General features: G+C 43.4%; 2 protein-coding genes across 2 annotated transcripts in view; one reads left to right on the top strand and one right to left on the bottom strand.

Moving 5' to 3' along the window:
- Positions 1 to 763, bottom strand: part of DCAF6 (DDB1 and CUL4 associated factor 6) — a 93,245-nt gene extending 92,482 nt beyond the window's left edge. The window contains exon 1 of the mRNA XM_010567650.1: positions 721 to 763. Within this exon, the coding sequence (XP_010565952.1) occupies positions 721 to 763 (43 nt within the window). The remainder of the gene's footprint in view (positions 1 to 720) is intronic.
- A 499-nt stretch (positions 764 to 1,262) lies between these two features.
- MPC2 (mitochondrial pyruvate carrier 2) lies at positions 1,263 to 8,026 on the top strand. The gene is made up of 6 exons (XM_010567648.1): positions 1,263 to 1,267; positions 1,332 to 1,348; positions 3,977 to 4,017; positions 5,900 to 5,984; positions 7,021 to 7,132; positions 7,789 to 8,026. Exons 1-6 carry the CDS (start codon positions 1,263 to 1,265, stop codon positions 7,844 to 7,846), a joined length of 318 nt encoding a protein of 105 aa, XP_010565950.1. The 3' UTR covers positions 7,847 to 8,026.
- Positions 8,027 to 11,230: the final 3,204 nt, after the last annotated feature.

The raw sequence follows: 11,230 nt of genomic DNA, 5'->3' as shown, positions 1-11,230 counted from the left end.
GCGGGGTCGGGGCGGCAGAGCCGTGGCCGTGGCGCGGGGAAGGCTGCCGAAGAGCGGGCTCCCGCTCGTCAGAGGAAGACCTCTCTTCTTTGGGAGGACGGAGGGCGACAGGCGTGACGCGAGCTGCTGTTGCTGCCGTCTGCCGGGATGCACGAGCGGACCGGACCGGAGCGCCGCCGCTGCCGCACGGCCCCGCCGTTTGAACGCGGGGGGCGGCTGGGCTGCCTGACCCTCCTCCGGGGGCCGTGACGACTTCCAGAGGGGCCCGAAGGCTTCAGCTGCCACTTCTTTCACGTGGATGTGCTGAAAAAATAGCGGGGGGGGGAGCGCGGCAAGAGTTCCTGAAGTGTACTCTGGTTTAAGTCGAGCCGCTTTCTGGTGAATCCGGCCCTGCTACCGAAGGCAGCTCGTGCCCTTGAGGAATCCGCTGTCGTAGCCGAAGGGCTCCTGTGGGGTCGGAAGGGCTCAAGATTCCCTGAAATGGGCTACTATCAGCTGACCTAAAGCTCACCTTTACTTGAGCAAACATGGGGGTTTGGGTTATTAGGGAGAACCCTCTTGTAAAATGATCTGCTTCAGTGCCATTGAGGTGATGTTTGTTATGTAAACAAATTGCATAGGATAGTTAAAAAGAGTGCTCGATAAAATCCCAAAATTCCATAGGCTGCTGTTCCCACTGTTCTGTTTCAGTGTGATAGGCAACCTTGACTCTTCACCTACCTGTAATATGCACTGTAGAAGTGGACTTTGGTTTTTGGTCCATTGCTCCATCCTCCTATAATGGACCTTTCTTGAAGTGAAAATTGTTGCTTTCTAGAAATCACAGTTAAAGAGTGAAAACTGCAGTTTATTAAAATGTCTGATTCGTACTGAATTCACTAGACCTATATACATATTTAATATTAATGTAATTTTTGTATCTAAAAAGTCAATATGTCCAGCGCTTCCATTGTAAAGGTGCCAAAAGCTTCTGAGTGCCACATTCATCCTGTGTGAAATGTGGCAGCTTCCAATTGCTTGTATTGAATACAAGGCATGGCGAGCACTGGGAACATCTATGTTCATTCTTCATCAGAACCGTAGTACTAATTGAAAAAGGCTTTGGAGGTTCTCTTGCAGTGCTTTTCACTTCATGGAACTGCCTGTGGGCCACTTTTGTTCACCACCATCACATTGAAATTAATCTTAAAAAATCCATTTTTTAGGGACTCTGTGTGGGTCTGTATGTATATATACATATATATCTGCCATAATCCGTACTGATGGCGTAAGTGAGAAAAGCCACAGAGCAAGCAGGTATCAAATCTGAACCTCTGCCACTTCTGTTTCAGCCTTGAATGTCTGGAAGGTGAGTCTGTGAGAAAGTTATGCAATAGATGTCACTCTGACTGCAAAACAAGTAGGTTAAAAATGAAAGGCTCACATTTTATCTCTGGTGGTATCTAAGTTTCTAGTCTAATTTAGGAGTATAAGTGTCATTATAATGAAATTATAAATCACTTGGGAGAAATGAAGAACAATGCCTACTTGTTTTCTGGCACAGAGAAAGCTTCCAGTGAAGTAATTGAAGCCTGGTCTGAAAAGCGTTTTCTTGGCTGGCATTGCACAGAGTGAGGCCGCTGGAGGACAGCGAAGGGCCTGGGGTACAGCACACCAACTCCCCAGGCTGCCACAGAGCGGGGAACATTGCTCTTGGCAGCCACGGGGAAGCATGGGCTGTGCTTCTACTCCCTCTCCTTTGGCCTCTTTGGTTCACTTTGCCTGATTAAACTAAACTCTCCAGGACAAAGACTTCTTACATTTAATAGAAGTTGTAAATTCTATAAGCTGGTGACACACACAATGTCCAACTTAGCCTGTGGTATGCCCCTGCTCTGATGTGCTGCTGTCAAATTCACCCTTGAAAAATTCCAGGTGTCAGGATCTGGGAAGAGCTCGCCCCAGCTGGATGCTTATTGGAGTGCGTCCAGCAGAGGTGTTCTGCTTAAGGCATTTGACAGTCTTCCCTTATAACAAGCTTGGCTTGGTACCTTACTTGTCTTCAATTGTTTCTTACTTTTGAAGTCAGCAGTTTTAAATTACCAAGTTATCTCTTATTAATAAAAATTAATGTCAGTCTTCTTGAAAAGTTTGCTAGCTGTTTAGGGAATGTCGATTTAATAATTTATACTGACCCCACATTCTCTAGTACTCCAAATCTGAATTTGTGTTTTAGAAGAAAATAGATGATAGTAATTAAAGCTACTTTCGTGGGACCTCTGTAAGACTGATTTATAAAGAGCTGTATTTGCAGCCTGATACTGACATACTAAGTAGCTGCCTGAGAGAACAGCAACTGAAGTTTCTATCTTTAAAAGATGACTATTGGGCTGTATTTGTTCAACAACATTAGGCAGTTTTAGTGGCTGCACCACCCCAGGCATCCTAAAAAAAATTAAATCCCATGTAGGTAGAAACATTCAGTTATCTAAGACAAAAGTAATGTGCTGGTAGTTATTAACTGCAGTTTGAAACTTGATCACTATCACAAGCAGTGTGGGTCTAAGAGGGCTTTACACAAAGCCGCCAAGCCAGTTTTTGTTGCCTTCTGTGCTGCAGTTGCCCTGCCCTTTTACAGGGCTCAGTTGGCTTTAAGGTGAGCAACTGGTATTTGTAAGAATTAGTCTTATCCCCCAAATTATGAGTTGCTTCACAGGTGCTTGCTGTAGAAACCTGACAGTTAATTTTTCCCAAGTCACAGTTTTAAACTTGAAGGTACTTAAAACAGGGAGTACAAATAGTTACTGCAAGGCCTTTTTAAGGCTGAATTGTTAGTGAAAAATTAGCTCACATAAAAAGCAAGCAACCAAAGTCCTACTGTTTATCATATTTAAAAACTTTACTCATAATATGTAACATATTATGGTGAAAACTTGGCTTCATCTTGCATGTTATCAGAATACTGAGCAGTGGCCTAGCAAGACCTAAAACTTCATGTGTTTTGATGAAATCGGAACCAGTGTCCTGACTGTCTCCCAGTGCGGTGGGTTGGTACTTTGGATTGTGGTCTCTCTTTTAAGACTTCGAGTGGTAGTCCTAGATTAATGATTTCTGGCGTGGTTGGCAACCTGCACATTGTAGGTGTGGCATTACAGTACTTTGTTTTAACCAACCAGTTGCTATTTTAGCACTGCTGTAGGACGTATGTATTTGGAAGAGATATTTTCCCCCAGATCCTATTCCATTGACTTTTCTCCCTTCCTTCTGTAGATCTTGTCCTCTTCCCCCATTATCCTCCTTGGCCTATTGGTAGATTATTGGGGTGTAGGGTTGATTCGGAGGGAAGCATTGTTTCTGCTAGAAAGACGTGGTTATTCAGGGATGCAGATTAGGGTGAATGAGGACACTCCCCTTGCGACATTTACTGCTACTTATGTTTGCAATCTGTACTCTCACTTTAATCATCTAATGCTGCTGCACAGCATGTCTTCGGTAGCATGAAGAGGTGGGCTGTGATTTGGGAAGGGAAGGAGGAAGTGACTTGTTACAGTACCAGTAATAAAATATTTGGGGGTTTTAGTTTACAAGATTCAGTTCACAAAGATTTCAAATACTATTTCTGTTAGTCCAGCTGTAGAGTAGCTTTTAATCACTATATAGAAACTGTCTTCACTGTTCCTAGGCCTTATCCTAACTCCTTTCACTATAAGTGCATTTTGCCTGCTCTAGTGTCGTTTGCTTAAAAAGGGAAATACAAAATCCTACTCATCTGTTGCAGAAATGGGTGGCCTGATTACACAACTGAAGGTTGATGCACTGAGCTGATGAACTATAAGTATTAGGTGATAGAGCTCATACAGTGGTAGAAACTGCGCTAATATACACAATTCATTATTTAAAAAAATGAAACAACTCCAAAACTTACTGTAGATATTAAAACAGCTACATCTCACTGAATAATTTAACTTCTTTTCTTTTTTTCCCCCTCCTCTCTCAGGTCCCAAAACAGTGTTTTTCTGGGCACCTATTATGAAATGGGTAAGTATAAGATGCCAGCTGGTGTCTGGATCGCAATCGGAGGGCAATCTACAGCAACCCATTGAGCAAGCAATGGTTTCCTTGCAGATATCTGAGCCTACAGAAAGATTTAATACCAAGTCTCTAATTTGTAATATACGGGGAGGAACAAAATTAGCCTTAATAATGTATAGCACAACATGCAGGGAATACAGTGGGAGAAAAATGCTTTGTGGAAAAAATTGTACTCTTTGCTGAAAGTTTCACAAAAGCTTTCTTCTGTGAAACACTAACTGTTGCTCAAGGTAGGCATGAGCTGGCATAATTCAAAATGCTTAAAGCATGTATTTCTTCTGAGATTGAGGAATTTGAATAGTATCTTAAGCAAGCCAATTCCTAAGCCTCATAGTTTGAAGGCAGGTTAAAGTGTGTCAGAGTGCAAGGTAATCTTGAGAAAACAAAATTAAAACGGCACTGCCATTTTGGCTATCAGTAGCTCTCCGCTTCCTGTGCAGTTCTGCTTCCCACTTGGTCACATCCCTTGGCTGTGTTTGTGCACAGGGTGAAGTATATGCCTCCTCCTAATTCACTGTACTCCTCCTAGTTGCTGTATTGCTACAGATGAAATAAGTGACCTCTAAAATCATGAAGCTGTTTGATCTCCTTGTTTGATAACAACCAAGGATATAACCTGCTCTTACTATTGCCAGCTGGTTTGTAAGTTTGCCATTGTTAACCCCAACTTTTTATAGGCCACAGGCAATGCGTTATGCTCTAAGCTGTAGCTTGGTTTCTTTGACAATCTAAACTGGAGCTGCAGTAACCATGGTTAACTTTCCCCTTTCTGAGAGACTCCCCCAGGCAACATGCTCTTGAGCCTGAGCATACAGGCATCTCTTCTGAGCAGGCTGGTGTCAACTGCTGCTGTATCAAAAGAGCTTATACACAGATGGTTTTTCTTTTGTGAACATGCAGGAAGACTTCTCTAAGCTCACAGTGAAGTTCTTCAGTGAGAAGTTAAAATGACTTTCCCCCTACATGGCAAAGGTGCATTTACTGCAGTTACCCAAGTGTGCTCAAAGTCTGTACCTCCATGGCACCACTGCAGCGGTATCAATCCCATAAGTGAGGCAGCACACAGAAGTATCTACCCTTGAAAACTGCTTTCTTGATTGGAGCCAAAGGAGTCCTTAGTGGCAGTCGGTGAATTAAAAGTGTTAGGACTCCCTTATTTGTGGGATTTAGGTTTTTTGGCTTTGAGGTTGGGTTTTTTTGGTGAATGCCTGTAACGTGAACATGAAATTGTATTTCCAGTAGAGGGCAGTAACACAACAAACCAAATCAAGCAGCGTGTTTGTTAGTAATGTTGTCAAGTAGATCAGCCAAGCTATTCCTCACCTCACCTGAAGTTTTCTACTTTTACTGAAATTGTATTAAAAAAGAAGCACTTCCACCTCCTCATATGAAGCTGAGTGAAGACTATATGGTGTCACACCTACATCTTTACCAGCAATATCTCACCCTGAGCTTTAGGAAGAAAGGCCTTATTTAGATAAGCTTCTGCTTGTTGCATGAAAACCATTTTTTTCCCCAGCTGCTTTCTTAAGCTTAAAAGCTTAAATTAACCTTGTTCTTAAATTAATACAAAATTGCCACTGCCTGGGATTTTATTGCAAGCCAGTTGCACCCCCCCATAACTGTGTTCTTATTCCTACCACAAGGGACTAGAAGTGAATGGGGTCTCCAAGAGTCTAATTACTCTGCTCATATAATGCATCCCATTTCCTGCATAATGCATATAGAATAAGCACTGAGCTATGAAGCAACTTCCCCTTTTAAAGTGTTTGATCTGTTGCAGGAGGTCCTGGTACTTGACTGGTGCTCACTGAATTTCTCTTTACAGGGTTTGGTATGTGCTGGAATGGCTGATATGACCAGACCAGCAGAAAAACTCAGCACAGCACAGTCTGCAGTACTAATGGCCACAGGTAAAGCCAAAGTTACTCCATGCTTTTACACAGCACCCTCTCTAAAACTGTATACGCTTCTTTCTGAATCCTCCATCAGTACTAATCCACTTCTATAGAAAAGGGTTAACTATAATATGCTAGCTGTCACTATTGCTGTCAGATGATAATTCTAGGACAGACCTATACTTGTTATTAAATCTGTAAGAGTTCTGTGATTATCTAACAGTTTTCTACACGTGTCTTAATTTGGAATTGTCCAGAGCAAGTTGTTATGAGTTAGGGTATGAGTTTCATCTCTTAAGTTACGATACCACTCATTCCACTAAGTGACCTCTTTTGCTTCAGGTCAAGTAATTTTGAAATCAGTCCAGGGTATAGTGACTTTTTTAGAACAGACTTTAAGAGATTAAACAATGGTAGAGTAATTACACTAACATAACTGGAAGGAATTTCCATGTGTTAAAAGAATTTGGAAGCAGTGGGTACACGGACTGCTGCACTGCTGTCTGCTGTGAATTTTCACACTGGCAGAAACAATATTCTGTATTCAAGGTGTTCTACCAGTTCTTGTCAGGGGCGGGACTTGTGGCAGCTAAAGCTGAAAATCAACATTATAGCTGCCACCTTCTTCCTTCTCTAGACTTTATTTTGATATCCGACACAGTGCTGTGCATTCTGCATGATAGGTAAGCCTTTCTTGACTGGTAAATTCTGTAATCTCTAAGCTGGTGCAGCAAGCTGGATATACTACAGCAAAATGCCACTACCCTGCAACTGTGCTGGAGAATTAAGGTCTAGACTGCAATAGAGTACAGAGGATCTTTGTTTGATATTAAGGCTATGATTGACCTTATTGTCTAGTTATTTGGAAAAATGCAATACCTGTCCCACTGGCACTTGATGCGCTTTTAACCGAGAAATAGAAAAGCAGTTGTCTAACATGAAGTTGTAAAACTTGTTTACTTAAACTGGCCCATGATTCTTTCTCCAAACTTAGGGGAATGTCTGAATATTTCACTTTAAAGACTTAAGATCTTCCCCCTTCATTCAACAGGCCTTATTTGGTCAAGGTACTCTCTAGTTATTATTCCTAAAAACTGGAGTCTCTTTGCTGTGAACTTCTTTGTTGGCTGTGCTGGTGGCTCTCAACTCTTCCGAATATGGAGGTATGTATTAAGAAGGGCTACTCTACATACGATAACTAAGCATTCACACCACCTCATCTTAACCAGGAATTTATAAATTCCACCAGCCTCAGTGCAACAGGCAAGAGGAACTGAACAATTAATTAAACATTGCAGAACTTCTTTGCTACATTGTTAGTTTTCCAGTTAAGTGGGAGCAAAGCTTTAAATATTTTCAGTATAGCTAGAGCACATTTTAAGGAATGCGCTATGCAAGCTGTAGTTTCTGGGTCTAAGGCATTCTTTAAAAGCTGTAGGTCTGACTGACAAACAGCCTAGACTTTCTCCTCCTCAGAAGTTTTGCACTTTTGTCAGCTTTCAGTGTTGAATCGTGTCAGTTCCAGCTGGATCGAAGGGCTCTTAAGCAGAGCAGTGGTTGGTTGGTTTTTTTTAAGTTATTTCTTGAGGGCAAATTTGGAGTTCTCGGGCTTCGGTACTGGCCAGGAATGAGGCAAACTTGACAACAAATTTGGAACTTCTTACATGAACTGAACTATCCTATCCTGAGTATCCACCCTCAAGTCCGTTGTAATTTTAAACCTCCTCTGCTGAACAGGTTGTTAGGAAGACACTGTTATTGTAACTGGTGTTCTATTCTTAGTCTCCACTCCTTTTTTAAATTTTTTTTTTCCCTATAGGTATAATCGGGAGCTAAAAGCAAAACAACAAGAGCAGCTGCAGCAAAGAGATGCTTAACCCAACAGGTCAAATCCAACAACGCACAAACCCTTCCCCATGGGACCTAGCTTCACTAATTTTAATGTTTTTTCCTCTGAGAAAATGAAAGAGGAATTCTAAATGTCTAGACAGCAAGTATTTTCTAAGTGCAAATAACAATATCTCCATACATTTAAATAAAGTGCAACCTTTTGAATTGAAGTAAAATTGTGTGTCTTATATTGCCTCTTTAAAAGAAACTGATTGTTGATTGTGCCTAGAATGAGTTGCTGGGCCCCACCTTATCTGACTCTAGTGAACAGTGCCAGGAGTGACATGGTACTGGTGACAGTCAGCCAGAGCCTCAGACTGAAGTAATCAGTCTGGGTGAGGTTTTACCATACTTTCAGTAACCAACAACAGTAGCATTTGCATTTCATTCCCTGATGCTCTTCCCTGGTAGCGTTAGGATATTCTTTTCAGCTACGTATATCTTCCTTTGTTTTCCAGCCAACGCCGTCTTTAACAAGAGGAGGGCAAACTAGTATATGCCACTGGTGTTTTAGCTTCTCTCATCCTTTAAACTAGAGGCAGAAGATGGGCACATTTAAGCACCTGGTTCTTGGGAGTGTGAAAAATAAACAGCCAAAACTTCTCTTACTCACTTTCCACCTCCTCCTTAAGTGCATTCAGATTTCCTGCAAAGGTGTGCACTTGGGAAACATGTGCATGTCAGTTCTCCAAAGCTTTGGAGGCAGTGGTATATTCCCATCTGTGGCATGTTTGTGAATAAATACTGAAGCCTTTCCTGAAAGACAACATCTCTCCCTACTTATTCTCCCATAAAGAGGAAAAGTGTGCCACTGTGAAATAGCTTCCAAGCAAAGGCTTTGCATTACACTGGTGGAGCTCATCTGTTGCTGAGAAGTACAAGGCAATTGTGCTCAGAGCACAGCATCAATGAGCTTCCCTGGCAGGTTCTCTGAGACTTCTTCCACCAAAGCTAGGAGTCAGTACCAGTGCTCAGGAATTTATATCCAGGAGAAAAAGATAACTGTGAGACAGAGTAGCTTCTTCAGGATTCAGCTTTCAGGAAAATGAAGGCCTTGAAATACTGGAGTTTTGGAAACTCCTGTTATTAAGTCTCTCTCCACCCCTACTTCCCCCCACATACACCCCATTTGAGTTATCACTCCAGCATGGCAAGGGTGGAGAGGAAACCATTCTATAGTTGCATGAGCTACAGCACCTTGCTGTGGCACCGATGTCCCCTCCTTTCTCACTCTATGTATAATGTTATATTATCCTGTGCAAAGCATTTGTGCTGGATACTTTAGGGAAAGCATTTTCCATTCTTACAAGACATGCACCTGATAAGTCTGTCAGCTTCCCTTTTTCAGGGGGTGTCCTGCCATGAAGCTATTTCTCTCCTATGTGTGTTCTGCTAGTTTCACATGCATTTCTTAGTTCTCCTAGCTGAAGTGGTAATACAGGGTATTGTATTGGTTTTGTGTGGCAAGGTTTTGGTATCGGGGCGGGGGGGGGGGTTACGGGGGTGGCTTCTGTAAGAAGCCGCTGGAAGCTTCCCCTGTGTTCGAGAGAGAACCCACACCAGCCGGCTCTGAGACGGACCCGCTGCCGGGCAAGGCCGAGCCAATCAGCGATAGTGGTAACGCCTGGGATAACATTTTTAAGAAGAAAAAAAGAGTTGGGACGGGTAGAAACAGCCGCCGGGGAGAGGAGTGAGAACATGTAAGAGAAACAACCCTGCGGACACCCAGGTCAGGGAAGAAGGAGGGGGAGGAGGTGTTCCAGGTGCTAGAGCAGAGATTCCCCTGCAGCCTGTGGGGAAGACCCTGGTGAGGCAGGCTGTCCCCCTGCAGCCCATGGAGGTCCACGGTGGAGCAGATCTCCACCTGCAGCCCGGGGAGAGAGGACCCCACGCCAGAGCAGGTGGGTGCCCGAAGGAGACTGTGACCCCATGGGAACCCTGCGCTGGAGCAGGCTCCTGGCAGGACCTGTGGATCTGTGGAGAGAGGAGCCCACAGAGCAAGTTTTCTGGCAGGACTTGTGACCCTGCAGGGGACCCACGCTGGAGCAGTGTGCTCCTGAAGGACTGCACGCCGTGGAAGGGACCCATGCTGGAGCAGTTCGTGAAGAACTGCAGCCTGTGGGAAGGACCCACGTTGGAGAAGTTTGTGGAGGACTGTCTCCCGTGTGAGGGACCCCACGCTGGAGCAGGGGAAGAGTGTGATGACCCCTCGCCCTGAGGAGGATGAAGCGGCAGAAAATAACGTGTGATGACCGTAAACCCCATCCCTGTCCCCCTGTGCCACTGCGGGGGGGGGCTTGGTGGAGAAATCCGGGAGTGAAGTTGTGCCCGGGAAGGGAGGGGTGGAGGGAAGGTGTTCTGAGATTTGATTTTATTTCTCATTACCTTACTCTGGTTGATTTGTAATTTTCCCCAAACTGAGTCTGTTTTGCCCGTGACAGTAATTGGTGAATGATCTCTCCTGTCCTTATCTCGACCCGCAAGCTCTTTGTTATATTTTTCTCTCCCCTGTCCAGCTGAGGAGGGAGAGTGATAGAGCGTCCAGCCAGGGTCAACCCATCACAATTCAAATGGTGAACTCTCCAGCTGTGTTGTTCACTGAGCAGATAGAGACTGAAGAATATTGCCAGAAAGAGAGGTGGTGTATTTCAGTCCCACTCCCTTTTCAGTCCCTAACCAGGTAAGACTCATCCAGCAAACCAGTAATGGGGAAAAAAAAGTGTATTAAAATATTCACAAGATTACAACAGAAAACATGAAAGTCCATTCAAGAAAAAATATCCAAGATAACTGTTTCCAGATGAGTCATAAAAGCAAAAGCACCAACAGTTGGTACACTGGCTCTTCATGTAATCAGGCCATGCAGTGCATACCTAGCTCCCTCACTCAGATTATACACCTGTCTTACAGGTGTTTTTTCTCTTACATACCTCCGAGACAGAGGTTTACAAAAGAAAAGTACCCAGACTATGTTTCCAATTACATTTACCACATAAAAACAGCTGGCACTGCAGGGAGACAGAAAAGATTGCACAGCACACTGATCTCCAAAGGCATTGAACTTACGTTTTAGAGTACAAAAATACCTTTAAATGAAAGGGCTTATTAGCTTTAGGGCAGTGAAGAGAAGGGAAAGAGAAGCCTCAAGAAGAGTATAATTGCTGAGCATAGTTAATATGATTTTGTAGTCTCCCATATAAAAATGTTACCTAAATACTAGCACTGCAGGGGCGTGGCCACAGCCCAGAAGTCTTACCCACCTTCTCAGCTTTGATGGTTTTAAAGAGAAAATATTTCCATCACCTATTATACAATAAGAACATTTTGTACTTGAGGTGCTAGGTAGATACATTAATAATGTAAAATTCCAG

Source organism: Haliaeetus leucocephalus, unplaced genomic scaffold, assembly GCF_000737465.1.
Source record: "Haliaeetus leucocephalus isolate CR32 unplaced genomic scaffold, Haliaeetus_leucocephalus-4.0 Scaffold228, whole genome shotgun sequence".
NCBI classification, from domain to species: Eukaryota; Metazoa; Chordata; class Aves; order Accipitriformes; family Accipitridae; genus Haliaeetus; species Haliaeetus leucocephalus.
The sequence above is the reverse complement of the archived record's forward strand: the minus strand, read 5'-3'. Positions and strand labels throughout refer to the sequence as shown.